The 17,501-nt window shown below is 47.1% G+C and overlaps 1 protein-coding gene across 1 annotated transcript in view; it reads left to right on the top strand.

Annotated features, from left to right (window-relative positions):
• PLXNA4 (plexin A4) overlaps nucleotides 1-16,792 on the top strand; it is a 453,732-nt gene extending 436,940 nt beyond the window's left edge. The window contains exons 28-31 of the mRNA XM_061989565.1: nucleotides 1,094-1,263; nucleotides 3,809-4,021; nucleotides 16,217-16,367; nucleotides 16,697-16,792. Of these exons, the coding sequence (XP_061845549.1) occupies nucleotides 1,094-1,263; nucleotides 3,809-4,021; nucleotides 16,217-16,367; nucleotides 16,697-16,792 (630 nt within the window). The remainder of the gene's footprint in view (nucleotides 1-1,093; nucleotides 1,264-3,808; nucleotides 4,022-16,216; nucleotides 16,368-16,696) is intronic.
• Nucleotides 16,793-17,501: the final 709 nt, after the last annotated feature.

The raw sequence follows: 17,501 nt of genomic DNA, 5'->3' as shown, positions 1-17,501 counted from the left end.
TATCAGGAAATGTTTGCTGGAGATTTGATTGCTTTTTGGTTATTTTAGCAGCTGTGAAGTTTGTTCACATATAAAATGCCTGTGAAGCTCTGGTGACAGAGCAGAGGTTCAAACATGGGCTAGAGCTCCTCATTTAGAAGGAAAGCCTGGCTTGCCTAATTCAACCCCAAACCCAGCCTGCAGCCCATCTGGTTATGGCCACTCCTCAACTGCCCTCTTCTCCAAACCTGGACACTTCTGATATTCCAGTTCTTCACCTTCTTGCTAAAGGTCAACTGTCCTCACTAGCTTCTTTGAGGTGACTGTCCTAGCACAGGGTCATAGAATCATAGAATGGTAGGGGTTGGAAGGGACCTTGAGAGGATCTGGGATTCTTCTTCCAGTGGAGAATAAAGAGACCTCAGCAGCTGCTGCAGTGGGCATTGCTGAGGTATGCAGAGCAGTACCTGACACATCCATGCATTTCTTCTAGGATTTGCCTCACTCCCATACCAATGGGTAGTAAAAACTGAGGAGGCCTCTTGGAGATTAAGAGGATATTTGTGTTATTTATTATACCACTCACACATATAAAACAGCTATCTCTCTCCAGGTAATCTCGTCCCATTTGTCTCAATGACAACTTCTTGCTCTGCTCTACAGTCATCTGACTTCTATTCCTATCTCAGAAATGAGCCCTGGATCAAAGCCAGCATAGAAAATGGCTAGTTTTCATCTCACATGTGTGCTGAGGCAGTTGAGGATGGGATGCAGAGAGGAACCTCAGGGGAAACAGATCAGGGCCTTTCCACCACCATACACCTGACATAGAGCTTGGTGTCCCACCACAGCTCAGCCACCCTCCAGGACAGGTAGATCTTGACCTATTACATCCATCTGCTATCCAGCTGTAGTGGATATTGTGAAGATGCACATGCCTGCTTAACAACACCTGGACTGAACTTTCCAACTCATTTACCAGGTATTAGATGGCACCTGCTTTTCAGTCACACTTTCTAGTCCTGATCCACAGGCATACTCTGTTTTCACTGGGGTACCAAAATCCAACATCCTCTTCATACTCAGTATCTCACATTCTTCCTTCTCCCAACAGGGAACCCTCCAGAAATTTGTAGATGACCTCTTTGAGACCATCTTCAGCACTGCCCATCGTGGCAGTGCTCTTCCCCTGGCTATCAAATACATGTTTGACTTCTTGGATGAGCAGGCTGACAAGCACAACATCCACGACCCCCACGTGCGGCACACCTGGAAGAGCAATTGGTGAGTGACACGTACCACTACAATCCAGTGTCCTGCACTGGAAGGAGAGTAGAGGGACATGCAGTTTGAGATCTAGCTGCTGGGGGAGCTGAGGAGCCTGGTGTGGGGCTCAGAGCAACATGCTCAGTCTCTCCAAACCAATGGGGAAGGCAGAAGGTCCTAGGATCTAAAGGATGCTCTCATGTTTGGGGAATTTGGCTAAATAGGTCCTAGTTTGCCCTGTATTACATGGAGATTGCAGTATATCTGAGAAACCTCATGAGGGAAAGTGGTGAACTGCCTAACTGCTGCAGTGTCTGCACCCATAGGAATATCTGGGAAGGCACAGGAGACCACTGTCTTCATCTAGACTGGGTGTTTGAATCCCCACCGTTGCCTGAGTGGGGCTAGAGCTCTCTTTTGTTTGCCCACACATAGGCATCTAGTGCCATCTGAGATATTTTAAGGCATCTCACACATTTTCAGGGGATGTGCAGCACCCACAGGAGACTTGTACCCTCCTGAGCTGGCAGCTGGAGGCTAGGAAAGCATCTCAAATGGTACCAAGCACTGAAAGATCTGGAGTTGGATGTGACTCTCCTTCAGAGTGGATGACAAAGCCTGCCATCAGTTCTAGTTGCCAGCAGCAGCCCCTCTTTGTACATGTAACAGGACAGTGGGGAAAAGCCAGAATTGGCAGAGAGAAAAGATCTCTGCAGCTCCTCTCCCTGTTGGAAAGTGTCCCCTGGGGGAATGACTCCCTCCCCTTCTCCTGTGCAAATACAGGGACTATAAAATGAACAACAGAGAAGAGCCATGGGGCTCCCAGCTCATGCATTTTGCTCCTTTTCCCAGCCATGCTGATGGCAGATCCTCACACACCGCAGTGACAGCAAAAAAGAAACCCCATGCACCAAAGAGGCTTTCAACTAATGAAACATTAGCATATTATTAACATTATCTGCAGCACTAATCTAAGGCTGATTGCAGCCACTCAGACTAAATGAGCAGGAGGTTTATTTAAGGAGGGGGGAGAAGGGAAAGCAGTGTGTGTGTGTGTGTATGTGGGAAAAGGGGCAGTGTGAAGAAATCTGTTCAATCAGATTAAATTAGCTGAAAGCCACATCATGAGCTTCATTATTCCCAGCGAGGGACATCATCCCCACACCCATACACACACTCAGGCACACACACATGCACTCTGCTCACCCTCACTGTGGCTGTCTTTGCTATCCAAACACCTGCAGAAGGTCTGCACAGTTCACTCACCCACCTCATCCCTCCAGCAGAGGAACAGCCATCCCCAGCCTAAATAGTTTCCCCTGCACCAACTCCATCAGGTCTAATTGCCAGCATCTCCCTCTCCTCCTGAATTTCACTGATGGGATTCCCTGTGTGGGTCTTTCCTTACATTTGCTCTGTGATTTTGCTGGCTCAGGAGAATACAAAATGGTTTAGGAAAAGGTGGTGTATTCCCCTTGTCAGGACATGCTCAACTGCCTCCTGGTACCTGAAACTACATGCTCCTGGTACCTGAAACTTATCAGAGTGGAAGAGAAATGTTTTCTGGTGCTGTGAAGACATGGGGGTAATGAGCAAGTGGCAGGAACAGAGGAACTGGGGAGTTTAGCTTAAACGCCAGGTGAATTTGTGAAGCTGAAGAATAACCTCTTGGGAAGGTGCAGACACTGAGGGTAGACTTAACAGTCTGACAGAGAGACAAGAGCCTGACTCTGTGATCAGTGACACATCTCAGCTTCTAGGCCACAATCATCTGAATGCCTTTGCCCTGACAAAAAGGCTTGAGGCAGTCTGGAGGTAGATACCTCAGGGCATCTCATACAAATGAAATGCTCTTTTGGAGAAGGAGGGGGAGGGTGGAAAGGGCTTTGGATTGCATTGGGATAACATCTCCTTGGTTAGGGCAGACAACTTTTCCTTTCAAAGGCTGCAACACTTGTTTCCCAGTTCCTTTAATTCTTTTTCCCTTGAGGCAGCAGTGTTTTCCCTGTCACACAGTGACAGCTTCACACCTGGTGTGAGAGGGAATCACATGGAGGTTTGGGCTTGAGCTGTGGAAAGTGATAGTACACCGTGTCCACAGCAAACAGTCTGTATCATTAACACTCCTAGCCTCAACCTGGGAGCCCTACCTCTCTCTCTTCCCATGAGGGATAAAAGCCAAGTCCCTCAATGCCAAACACATCAGTCTTGCAGATACAATGCCTGTCCTCATCTGAAGAAGTGCTTTACACTGCAACCCAGCACAGACACATTAGGAGTCATTTTCATCACCTCAATTATACTCTCATTAACTTATATGTGACTTCAATAAGATGATGATGACTTTGAGACCTAAAAAACCTGGCTTGTAAGGAAAACAGGGACAAAAACCACTCCCAAGGTGACTCCAATGCCATCCCTAGAGTCCTGGAGAGGAATGTGTTGTATACCAAAGCTGATGCCAGAATCCACTGTGATCTTTGATTCCCATCCACCACTTATTGTAACCTCACACAGCAAAGCCCAGGAGCTGACTGACTCACCTCTTCCACCCTTCTTGCAGCTTGCCACTGAGGTTCTGGGTGAACATGATCAAGAACCCTCAGTTTGTGTTCGACATCCACAAGAACAGCATCACAGACGCCTGCCTCTCCGTGGTGGCTCAGACTTTCATGGACTCCTGCTCAACCTCAGAGCACCGGCTGGGCAAAGACTCACCCTCCAACAAGCTCCTCTATGCCAAGGACATCCCCAGCTACAAGAACTGGGTGGAAAGGTGGGTTTTAGCTCTAGAAACAGGAATGACAGAAGCAAGTGATACAATGAGGCCTTGCTTCATGGATGGAGGTAGGAGGCATCATCAGGATTGCTTTTGGTGGCTGCTGCTGGGCTTTTATGCTTTGGTTGTGGCCTAAGTAGAAAGCTCCAAGTTATACTTTTATTCCCACTTGCCTTGCAGCAGAGATGGAAATTTAATTAGAGGTGTGAACTGAAGGTGTTTGTCATTGTTTCTCTTGAGGAGAAACTGTTGAGAAGTGATAGAGAGAGGAGGGAAGGGGAGGTGATGTGTTTGAGCCCTGTGAAGTACACGGTCTTCTAAGTATTTCTACACATGCCACAAGTGGTTTGCTGTTCTCAGCATTTTTGTGACAGTCCCTGTGTTGCCTAGATCCCAAGGGACATATGTTTATTTCCCCTTGTTGCAAGTCCAGCAGCTTTCCTTGGAGGCTCCTCTGTGCTTTGAGTGAGGTACCATAACATTGACAGGCTGGTCACTGAAGCTCTGCAGCTATTTTCTGGAAGGTCAGAGATCTTTCCAAGCATTTTATCCACAGCTGCAAAACCTGTAGCTGTACTGTTCAACCTACTGCACTGAAGGTCAGTGTCTGCCAAAGCTGCTCTATAGGGAATACAACCAAGACAAGTATTCCTACAGCATGCAGGGGCTTCAGTTTCTCTAAGATTGTTCTTCAGGACATGCAAATAGCATATCTTACACTCCATTCAGGAGCCTGTCTGCTGAGCAAGCCTTGCAGAAAGTAATCTGTGCTTTGTTTTTCAACATGCTACTCTTGCTTGACACTATTGACAAGTTTGGGAACTGCACAGATGGAGAATGGTTTCTGCTCCATAAACACAAAGACAGGTTTATCTTACAGATCATCTCTGTGCATTGCCATCCAGCTTGAAGCAACGATTTGTCTGGATGACTTCATAGGAACTGTCTGAAACTGATACCATGTCATGCAGGTTACACGAGACCTCTGCTGCTGTAGGCACAATGCTCTGTACACCACTGTATTTCCTTTGGTGGGGATGGTTTTCTCTGAGGGTGTGGAGGAAGAACATCACTGATCAGAGAAGTCTGTCTCCTGGTTGGCACGAGGAGAATTTTTTTACCATAACACTCCCATTGGTCTCTGATTTGTCTGGACAATTATTTTTAGATGTGGTTACACACTTCTGCAAATGTTGTTTCTAGGCAACCTGAAAGGCTCTTACAAGCTACCTTGCTTAATTATGACCTACTTCTGGTACTGTGTCCAATTTCTTAGTGTGCATTGGAGGCTGATGGCTGCATTGGCCTGGGTAGGGATAAAGAGGTGTTTGACATTCATATAGAAATCAAGTTTGCACCAAAAGGTGTCTTTTTCTAGTAAAGCCTGAACAACTTTGTGTGCAGTGGGTGGTTGGTACCTCTGCATAGATGCATTGCTTTATCTGTGACCCTTGGTTGGTGTTTTATCTCTGGAGATGGTCCATTTCAGCAGTAAACTGAAGTACACAGGTGAAAACCAGAGTTTCCTCATGCAATGCCTCTGTTTTTTATACATAAACAAAAGGCTGCAGTTTCCATTTTGCTTTTTTTTTCTAGTATTGATTTCCCTTTACAACTTTTTGCAGCTAAATCCTGTGGCCCAGTGATCTTCAGCAATAGGTGCTCATTTCCCTGGCCTTTTTCCCAAACAGCTGGGTTTGCAAACGAGGTACATAACACCTCCTGCTGCTAGTAAACAGCACTGGCTTTGTGTGCCCAGCATGTGCTGGGTTGTTATCTGCACTGATGTCTGACAACTTGAACTGAAGCCCAAAGGAAGGCTGTGGGGTTTGGAATATGGTTACAGCTTCTGCCCTGTTTACATTTCTGTGTGTCAATTCCACTGACACAAGGCACTGGCACCTGGGTGCTGTGGGAGATCAAGGAAAAAACCTTATCAAGGATGAATAAAACATCATTTCAATTCCACTCTCAGTTAATGAATTCCTTTTCTCTGTTCTGCAAATGCGTTTTGAGGGAGTTTTTCCAAATCCAGAGCTTCCAGTAGTGGTTGGAGCTATTTCTATAGTCAGCATCAGCTGGAGGTGGCATCCTTCAAGGCTACTAGACTTCTTTAAAGAGTGAATCATAACATAAAAAGATCCTCAGTTGGGGAGTTTAAGAAGCTGTTGAGCAAATCAGAAGAAACTGAAATCAAATGAACTTCTGGGATGCAGAAGAAACTGTAAGAGGGCAATTAGATAGTGGTAGATTGTAGAATCACAGAATGGAAGGGGTTGGAAGGGACCTTTAGAGATCATCCAGTCGAAACCCCCTGCAGAAGCAGGTACACCTAGATCAGGTCACACAGGAACATGTCCATATTGGTCTTGAAGACTTCCAGAGCAAGAGCCTCCACACCTTTCCTGGGCAGCCTGGGCCAGGGCTCCCTCACTGAAACACTGACACAGTTTTTCCTTATGTTTAAGTGGAACTTTTTGTGTTCCAGCTTCATCCCATCACCCCTTGTCCTGTTGCTGGATACTGTCAAAAAAAGTGCTGCCCCAACCTCCTGACACCCACCAGTGAGATATTTGTAACTATTAATGAGCTCCCCCCTCAGTCTCCTCCAGACTAAACAGCCCCAGGTCCCACAGCCTTTCCTCTGCAGGAAGATGCTCCAGTCCCCTGAGCATCTTGGTGTCCCTGCACTGGCCTCTCTCCAGCAGTTCCCTGTCCCTCTTGAGCTGAGGAGCCCAGAACTGGACACAGGACTCCAGATGAGGCCTCAGCAGGGCAGAGTAGAGAGGGAGAAGAACCTCCCTTGACCTGCTGCCCACACTCTGCTTGCTGCCCCCAGGCTGCCATTGGCTTCTTGCCCATGAGGGCACGTTGCTGGCTCATGGTCAGTTTATTATCCACCAGCACTCCCAGGTGTGTCTGTGCAGAGCTGCTCTCCAGCAGGTCAACCCCCAGCCTGTGCTGGTGCAAGGGTTTGATCCTTCCCAGATGCAGGACTCTGCATTTGTCCTTGTTGAATCTCATGAAATTCTTCTTTGCCCACTCGTAACCCAACTTGCAGGCACTCTGGATTAAAAACTGGCTCCTGAATTTTAGCAGGTCTGTTGACATGGGAGCTGAGCTGGGTCACTGCAAGCCATCCCTTTGCAACTGCCGGTTTCTCTGTGTGGAGTGTGGCTTTAGGATTCACAAAACCCAAAGCAGGGAATACTCTTAGTATAAGAAGCAGACGTGGGTGAAAGTACACTCCTCAAGTTCTTCAAAGGTCATTTTCCCACCTCTTTAGGTAGTGAATGTACATTGGGAAGGGAACAGCTACAGATTCTGGCCTGAGCTTTGGTTTAGCTCCACAACTGGGAGTTTAATTTCAACAGCTCTTTTTTTAACACAACTGGAAGCAAAGGCAGACTCTGCCTGCTGAAAAACTCCTACTGAGAAATCCCAGCTTTTGGGAAAAAGCAGGTTCAGCACCCAAATTACTCACCCAGGGCTCTTCTGCTGTGAAAAAGCATGGCTAAGAAAGCATGTAGGTGCAGCCCCAACTTGGGTTTCCTTCAGCAGCAGATGAGGCCTCTTTTGAGGAGAATTAACCCAGGAAAGGAGGACAGGCTATTTAGCTTTTGTTGAAGTCATGAGGAGTGAGACTGTATTCTAGAACAAGGTGGAGGCTTTTCAATTATCATTATATGAGTCTATTGGAAGAAAAAAAAAAGGAAGAGGAAAAGAATGGGAACAGTGGACCAGAGTCTCATCTGACTTCTGTTAGTAAAACTCGATAGGCTTTGCTGAATTTACATTAGAGCAGCTTCAGATCTGCACCTTTTCAAGTTTACTTCAAATGTCCCCTTTGAGCCTAGAAATCTGGAGAACTTGGGAGCATTTGATGCAATCCCCAAGCAATACAAAGGGGAGCCTGTTCTAATTGGGCCTGTCTCATTAGCATTCAACACCACACTGAAAAGATGACAAAGGGCTGTGGCTGACCTTTCATTTCTCTCCATGCTGCCAAGCTTATGATAACACTTGTTTGAACTTCATTAACACCGCTTAATTGCCTGCATCACAATCAATACCATGTTTCCCTACCTAAGTCTGGCACTGAAGCAGGGATGTGGGAGACTGAAAAAGGGCCAGAGCACAAAACACAGAAGCCAAAGAGTTTTTCCACTGCACACTGGTGCCCCAAATACCTGCAGTGCTGCAAGGACAGGAGCTGGTGCTGCTTTTTTTTCCTCATCTCTGCGGGGACTTTTGGCTGCTTATTGAGCATTAAAAGTAGCCCCTCAAAGACAAGCTGAAAGTCAATGGAGATGCTGGAAGTGTTCTTGACACTTTGAGAATCTTCCTGTGAAGACCATTCAAAATAAGCTTGTCAGATTCAGGATTAAAAGAGTTTTAAAGTGATGTGATCTGTTGGATTCAGAATGATAAAGTCTGCAGTTTATTATGTTGACCTCAGTGCAAATATTACCTGACTTACCTGTTGGTACCCAGGTCCTGAGTCTGTCATCTCAACTATTTCCTTGTCCTGAAGACACTATGATTTACATGGGATTAGCCTTTAGATGTAGAGGTCTCAAGCTTGTTAGAAAATGCTGTTGGAATGTGCTTGGAGTATACAAAACAGATAGTCTGTACCCATTCAGGACCTAACCTGTGTAAATTGTCAGCCTGTGGTTTCAGGACTCTGTTTTCAATAGATGGTGCAATGATTGTGGTGTCTGTTGAACACTTTGCAGCTAGTGTTAGAAAGGAAAGTTGGACTAGTTTAGTACAATAAAGATGATAAGCTGCACAAAAGCTAATGTTGAATGGTATTGAGGTTTGAAACAGAAATACTGGGGAGGCTCCAAGGGCTTTGGAAGAGATCATCAAATGACAGGTGCAATTCCTGGTTCTACTGTAAATGATACAGTCTTCTGTGTCTCCTTTTCCTGCCAGTAAGAAGGCACATAGCATAGCAAAGGTCAAGGTACAGGGGTGTTGTCAGTAGAGATAAAACAGTGCTGGAAGGGGCCTCAGGAGGTCAACTCAACCAGCTCCTGCCTCAGGGCAGGATCAACTCTGTCTAAAGCCTTCCTGACAAATGCTTGTCTACTCCTTTCTTAAAGCCCTCCAACAAGAGAGCCTCTGCTCTCCTCAGGTTATCCATTCCTATGCTTCCCTGTCCTTCCCATCAGAGTGTTTTCCCCCATGGCCAGACAAAATCTCCCTTGCTGTAATTAAAGCCCATGACATCTCACTGTATCCCCAGGGACAAGGGGTTACAGTTCATTCCCTGCCTCTCTGCTGTAGCTTTTGGTGTATCTGAAGACTATTCACTTGTCTTTCTTCACTTTTAGTGTACAAAAAACCTCCCTCCTGATGTTTTCTTGTTGCAGTAACGTGCTGCTCTTAGAGCAGCTTTCAGCAGGCAAGATGAAAATGTGTCTATATGCAAAGGGTACAGCCTCAGACACACACATCCCCTGCACTGAGACGATGCTGGACTATTTCTTCACCCATAGAAACTGCCTGTGAATCAATTCACTCTTAATTCATTGACTCAGTGGTTTACCCATTGACTACTCACTTTTCTACTGTTTTGGTTTTTTCCTGAGACAAAAAGCAGCAGGAAAAGCCAATCACATGCAACATAAAATCTTTGCCCAAGCTAGGGGATGCAAATCTGGAGCACGTACAGAGATGGGCACCAGAGCTGGGAAAGGGGCTGGAGCACAAGGGCTGTGAGGAGCAGCTGAGGGAACGGGGGTGTTGAGCCTGGAGCAGAGGAGGCTGAGGGGAGCCAGGAGCACTCTCTGACACTCCCTGACAGGGGGTCAGTCTCTGCTTCTAAGTAAGGAGTGACAGGACAAGAGGAAATGGCCTCAAGTTGTCCCAGGGGAGGTTTAGACTGGAGCTTAGGCAGAACTGTTTCCCTGAGAGAGTTGTCAGCCCCTGTGCCAGGCTGCCCAGGGAGCTGAGGGAGTGCCCAGCCCTGGAGGGATCCCAAAGCCATGGAGCTGAGGTGACAATGACCATGGGTTAGTGGTGACTGTGGCAGTGTGAGGTGAGGGGTTGGACTTGATCTTAAAAGTCTTTCCAAATGAAAGCAATGGTATGATTCTATACACAGACAGAATTGCTACCTTAAGATCTTCAAGTCAAATCTCTGGAAGAACTGACAGGTCTTCATCTAACTTTGTCAGGTGATTACTGACAAAGTCCAATCACTGTCTAACAGTCTGACCTTGAACCTCTCTCCAAAATAGCATCAGTCTGGGCTAACAGAGTCTTGTGTCTGCCTGCAGCTGACTCAGCACAAACTCAAACTTGGCAGCTCATTTGCCTCTCAGGAAACTAAAACTGCCATGCTGCATCAACAGAAGTGACAGCATGTCCTTGCATTGCTTCACTTCATCCCATAAAAAAAGCTGTCCCTTAGCTTCCTCCCAAGCTTTCCTTCTCTGTTCTAACAGCCCCCCATATCCCTTTCATGCACCTCTTCCTCCCTCAGTGGTCTGGATGCAGCCGGCTATTGCATAACCCTAATTATGTTATTGCTGTAATTGTGGCTGCTGTCTGCAGCACATGGATTCCTTACAAGCCTTTTCATATGCTAAAACGATTATTAATGAGTGCAGTCCCAACCCAGCCTCGGCACAACAACAACCATGACAAAAAAGATCTTTTGGAAGGCAATTAGCTCCATGCTAAGCTGCCTACACCAAGGCAGTGCTGAAGCATTGCAGACTGGAGAGGAAGCACTGGCAACACGGCCTTTCTCTTCTCTTTTTGATGAGTTAATGAGTCACTGAGTGGCAGCACACAGTCATTCTTGTGACACAGCTCCACTGAGGAGCCTTTTCTGGTTGGTACCCAGGGCAAGAGCATTTAGCCCTGGCTGAACGGAGGGCAAGATGTGTTCCCAGGTTCACTGATGTGTTGCTTTCCTTAGAAAAACAAACCAACAAACAAAACAAAACCATGGACAATCCAGGAGAGGAGAATGTGAAAGGAATCCTAGAATCATAGAATTACAGAATGGTAGGGGTTGGAAGGGACTTTCAGAGATCATCTAGTCCAACCCCCCCCTGCAGGAGCAGGGTCACCTAGATCAGGTCACACAGGAACGTGTCCAGGTGGGGCTTGAAGCCCTCCAAGGAAGGAGCCTCCACACCCTCCCTTGGTGCCTGGACCTCAACACTGAAAGAGTTTTTCTTTATGTTTAAATGGAACTTTTTGTGTTCCAGCTTCATCCCATCACCCCTTGTCCTGTCTCTGGATACAACAGAAAAAAAAGTGATGCCCCAATCTCCTAACATACACCATTTATTAATGAGAACCCCCTCAGTCTCCTCTTCTCCAGACCAAACAGCCCCAGGTCCCACAGCCTTTCCTCAGCAGGAAGATGCTCCAGTCCCCTGAGCATCTTGGTGGCCCTGCACTGGCCTCTCTCCAGCAGTTCCCTGTCTCTCTTGAGCTGAAAACCCCAGAACTGGACAGTACTCCAGATGAGGCCTCAGCAAGGCAGAGTATAGAGGGAGAAGAACCTCCCTTGACGTGCTGCCCACACTCTTCTTGATGCCTCCCGGCCGTCATTGGCTTCTTGCCCACGAGGGCACGTTGCTGGCTCATGGTCAGTTTATTTTCCCCCAGCACTCCCAGGTGTGTCTCTGCAGAGCTGCTCTCCAGCAGGTCAATCCCCAGCCTGTCCTGGTGTATGGGGTTGTTCCTTCCCAGCTGCAGGACTCTGCCCTTGTCCTTGTTGAGCCTCAGGATGTTCCTCTGTGCCCACCTCTCAAACTGGTTGAGATCCCTCTGAATGGCAGCACAGCCTCTGGGGAATCAGCCAGTGAATGGGAACAACTGGGTTTTTTTGAGAATAAGAGGGAGTACTACTGGTTATTGATGTATCCAAACTCTTTCCCCATACAGCAGAGTAGTGGATGGTATCATGGCCTTTCCTGTTCAAGCCAGACTGGGATGAGTTACTGTGCTCATGATACCTGTGAAGTCACGTCCTATGGTCTAGTAACTCTCACAATCTCCATCTGAGTTTCTGATATACCTGAGTGATGGTTTTACCCAAATTTCTTGTGGGTTTTATTGCTTCTAAAGTCTAATGTCCAAATTTCCTGCCACATCAGAGAATGAACAGCACTGAGGTAAGAACATGTGATTCAAGGGAAACTCAACCACATCAGGATCTCTTTGTGTGCATCTGAGGATATTCTGGTAAGAGCTGGGAAAGGACCCACTGGAGATCACCAAAACTGGAGTAGAAAACCAGCAAATCTGCAGCACCAAGCCAGCAAACACTGCACAACTGACCAAGTTGTCACTATCTTCTCCTTTGGACTCTCTGTCTTGAACCTTTTAAGGCAGGCTAACATAGATTTGCTGCTTTGCAACCTTTCTGTCTCACTCAGGGGGAATCTGGCTTAGTCTCATGTTCCCAACCCGCTGCTTGCTAATGCAGCCTCTGAGGCTGTGGAAGTGTGAGTCCATGATCTGCCCATGTCTCAGGTGAGATCTGGTGGCTCTCAGGACCAGCATGGTGAAAGAGCATCTCAGTCCTTCTGCTTTGCCTCACAGTTCAGCCAGGGTGTAAGTGAGAGCTGTCAGCTGCAGGGATGAGGGGATGAGGCACACAGGCAGCCTTGCAAATGCTGTCAGTGAAAATATAAGGACCTCTGAGGTTTGGTGACAGCTTTGCAGTGGTTTTGAAGACATTAGGGGTATGCAAATGGCAGAGTGGCCCTAAGTACCTCTGGGGATCTGGGCTGAAATAGAAGGTAAATAAAGTCTCAGCAGGGATGTTGTCATCTCCCTGCTAGGATGCTTTAATATACACATTCATCATTTCTATAGATAGTGCAATGATGGCTTCATTAGAAACTGTTGTGTATAAATAAGTCATTCAGCCGTGGCAGGCTTCTGATGGAAGGATATTATATGTCTTCTCCCTGTACTAGCAGCTAAGTTTGATTATTGGTACATGGAGATCTTTTTCCCCTTCTTCTTTCTTTACTTTTTCTCCAAAAGACACTTCCACAATCCCTTGGTTGGCAGTCTCAATGGGAAATGACATCTCAGGTGTGTGATGCCCCAGGGAATTGGGTGCAGGGGAGACCAGGACACTTGGTATGGTGGTGAGCAATGGTCTGTGAACCCAGGACATTGAGATCTCAGTTTGAGGGTGTTGTTGCAGGAGAGGCCTCCAAGCCCTGAAACTCAGAACCTTTCATCCAATCCTTCACCCCAGGGAACATTTTGTGTTCCTTGTTGTTGTTCAGTTGAGTCATGGGAAATATCTCTGAAGAGCTGGAAAGGAATTGGGAAGCTTTTTCTGAGTCACAGACACAGAAGAGCATTGCTACTAGGTAAAAGGGAGACAGGACAAGCTTGGAGAAGCAGATGACACCTGTGTCTGTGTTTCACTTTTTGGAAGCACCCTATCCCTCCACTTGCTATCCTGCCATCATTTGATGACTGGCAGAACTGGAGAGGAAAAGGAGCATTTCAACTGGTTGTCAGAGCCAGACTGGCAAATCCAACCTCTGCTTTCCTCCACCAGCCTCACTTATTTTTTGCTGTGATATAATCCCCTTCACTTTTCATTTCTCCAAGCAGGAGGGTGCCTATGTAATATTCATGAGGAGCTAGGCTCTTCTCCATGGGCTCTTCTTAGGCACCATAAATCAATGCATTTCACTGCATTGCAGGCTGTTTTTCTCTACAAGTCTATGAACTGTGCTGGTTGCACATGGATGTAGTTTTCTCTGAGTGCCAAGACACACCTTTGTTTTTGGCCATAAGCCTTTTTGTTTCCCAGCAATGTGCTTTTGCTCCAAAGAGCCTCCAATAGCACTGTCACGGATGCCACCAGTTCCTGATGCTTTCTCTTGGCAGAAGTCCATCTCAGACCATGTCCATGTCTGATTTGGTCCAGCTGATGATCACAGAATCACACAGAGTCACAGAATAGTGGGGATTGGAAGGGACATCCAGCCCAACTCTGCTAAAGCAGGTTCCCCTCAATCAGGGGGCACAGGAACGTGTCCAAGTGGATTTGGAAGCCTCCTGAGAAGGAGTTTCCACACCCTCCCTGGGAAGCCTGGACCAGGGCTTCCTCACCTCAGCACCAAAGGACTTTCTCCTCTTCTTTGAGTGGAACTTCTTGTGTTCCACCTTGTGCACATTACCCCTTGTCTTGTCACTGACCAAGGTATCAAGGTATTGATAAGGTCATCCTTCCATCTTCTCCAGGCTAAACAGCCTCAGGGCTTGCAGACCTTCCTCTTAAGAGATGATATTGAGATCTGTTTGAGCTTTTCTGGAAGTGGCAAATATCTAGAAGTATTTATTCATCCTGTTTGTTGTCTTCTGCTGGCAGTAGTTCTGCAGAACAGGTCCTCATGGGATTTCAAGATGCCTGCTGTACTCATAGACAACTGCTCGAGTCCACTTGGGGATTGAGAGTTAGGCTGAGTCTAAAACAAAATCCCAGACCTCTCATCACTGGTGTATTGGGAGTGGGCAATATTTAGACCATGAGACTGAGTTAGCCTCAGATTTTTGTCTGGTCCTGAGCCCAGAAGACAAGAAGCTAGGCCTCTAGGGAGAGAGTAATGTTGTGCATGCTGGCAATTGCAGTAAAGTTAATGAGGTTTGCATGAGGTTTTATGATGAGACAGAGTTTAGCTCTGGAAGCAGTCAGGCTAGAAGACTATGCACAGAGCTGGGAGAAAGATCTCTGCCTCTTATGCTTTTCTCTCCCAAAGGTTACATCACCCCCCACTTCTCCTTACAAGAGTAGGAACTCAGACCACCCCATCGTGATAAATCAGGATGGGAGTGCAGGGCACAAAACCAGCCTGAGCAAAGCTGGACCCTTCTGGTGTGGAGGGGTTTCCTTACAGCTCTCTGGCACTGTGTTGTCTTCCACAGGAGACTTCAGCAGCTGCTTGCCCCTGCTCTGTCAGAGAGAGTATTTCCCCACTTGTCTGTCTGAAGGATCCTTATCATCCAGCACTCCAGCGCCCAATTTCTCTGCAGTGGAAAACAGCCTCCGTCTCAGCAGGTGTCTCGGGGCTGTTTACAGGACACCTGTCAGCTCTTTTGGCTCCCCATCCCCTCTGCCTCCTAATTATAAAATTGTGGATTGTTGCAGCTATGAGGCTTTTTTTTTTTTCCCCTCCTTTTTTTTTTTTCTCTTCCATGTGCACAAAATGTCAAATTGCAGAAATTAAAAATGTAAATGATGGGCTCTAATTAAGCAGTTGACAGCAGAGCACAGCTGCGAGTGACAGTGACTGATTGCCTTCCACAAACCTTGTCCTCCAAGACCTGCCTTACCCAGGGGACGAAGGACATCCAAAATAGCAACTTCCTTAAAGACACATTGCTCTGCTGATGGGGCTTGATGGGCAATGGTTCTAGGGCACCCTTATCCTGTGGAAAGAAGCCCCAATCCTACTGAGCTCAAGGGGGATAACAGTAATTCCTCAGCTTCCCAGGGATGTTGTGGAGTCCCCTTCAAAACTCTCTAAGTGGACCTGCTTTAGGAGAGTGATTGGACCAGATGACCTCTAGAGGTCCCTTCCAGCCCCTACTATTCTGTGATTTTCTCCAGTCAGGGTGGGGCTGTGAGCACTGAAGCCTTTTACCATAAACTGACATCAGGCCAGCTTAAAATCTGGGGCAAAAGGGAGACACTGAGTAGCAAGGGATAGACTGGATTCAGTGGGGATGTGGATGATGCTAGGAATGGATGCAGATGTCATGGTGTGAATGGTGTAAGCATGGTCTATCAGAGCAAAATGCTGAGCTCTCAGTGGAAAGCTGAGATCAGAGGCAGAGCTCAAAGCCCTTGAAGGCTTGACAAAGGAACCCAGCACCAATAGGCACTGCCTACTTCTTTGCTGGCTTGGAGAGAGTTTACAGGGTGCTCTTTGGGTCTTCACTCTTTGAATAAGGTTGAAAATAAAATACATATCTGGTTTTCAGAAGCAGTGCTTCAGTAATTTCCTCTTGGACTGAGTCATCTCCTTTGCTGTAGAAGAAACCATGACCAGGCAGATTACCGATGAAGAACCTGCAAGTGCTCAATGTGTTCTTTCTCCTTACCATTGGTGGCTTTCATCTCTTGACTCCTTACACCTTCCCCCTCAAGAAACATCTATATTTCTCTCTCTCTCTCTCTCTCAGGTATTATTCAGACATTGCCAAAATGCCAGCCATCAGTGACCAGGACATGAATGCCTACTTGGCTGAGCAGTCTCGCATGCATATGAACGAGTTCAACACCATGAGTGCACTCTCAGAGATATACTCCTACGTTGGCAAGTACAGTGAGGAGGTAAGAGCCTTGCAGGAGGAAGGGCAGTTCTGTAAGACCATGGGGCAGCCCATCCATTCCCAGGGTCTAGCATGTGTCAGAGATGCCTATCTTCAACCTGGCTAGGGGATGATGGACTTAAGAAATGAAAGGTCAAGTCAAGCCCAAACTGCCTGCCTAGCTCCCTGCTGGATGACTGACCCACTTTGCATCATCTAAGCTAAGCTTAGGACTTACTCTAGAGAAAAAGAAACCTAGCCTGCTGCTATAAGATGCTGGACTCAGTACTTTTGGTGGGGAAAAAAACCATAACAACCCTATCACTGCTCTGTCTCTCTCTCCTTTTCCAGATACTCGGAGCCCTTGATCAAGACGACCAGGCTGGGAAACAGAAACTTGCCTACAAACTTGAACAAGTCATAACCCTCATGAGCATAGACAGCTGAGAACTGTCCTGCCAGGGACACCCTGGGAGGGATAAACCAAGTCGTGCCTCACTCAAGATCATCATCTTTACCAAGTGCAAGTTTTGATGGGCTGTAAGCAGAGTCACCTGAACAGCACTCCTCTCTCTCTCTCTCTCTCTCATTTCTTTCTCTTTCGAAGTCTATGGACAAAGTGACAAAGCCCTAGGGGTTAAAAGAAAAGACTGCAGAGGAATCTTGGCTCTGGGGACATCAAGATATTCAGGTGGAGTTCTTTTCACAGCTTCTCCTCTGCCTTTGCCCTAGAGAAAAACTATTATACACATACACAAAAACAACCCCACAACCCACAAATCCTCCCCCCCAACATCACATCATCACTCTGCAGATGGGAAACCGGGAGGTAACTTCTGTCATGCTGCTTTAACTGCCCTCCAAGGGCTCTGTAGCCTCTGGAGTGGACATGGAAATGAACTCAGTATTACTAAAAGTCTCCCCAAGGGGAAGGCAGCCTGCCTGCAGGGATCCTGGAGAGCAGGAGCAAATCGAGACCCTCTCCTGCAGAGCCATTGCAACTCTATCTCTTGATAGTGACCCCCTGGGAGAGGAACCCCAAGGCTCCCCCCAAAAAAAGGCCACAGCTCCGTCCAGAGCAGGACCATTGTGGTTTTTATCTGCCTGGGCAAACAGCGATGTAGCTGCTCTTTTGGGGCAGGGGAAAGGTCAAGAG

This window comes from Colius striatus, chromosome 1 (genome assembly GCF_028858725.1).
Source record: "Colius striatus isolate bColStr4 chromosome 1, bColStr4.1.hap1, whole genome shotgun sequence".
In the NCBI taxonomy this organism is placed as follows: domain Eukaryota; kingdom Metazoa; phylum Chordata; class Aves; order Coliiformes; family Coliidae; genus Colius; species Colius striatus.
This window is presented reverse-complemented; position numbering and strand designations above follow the sequence as displayed.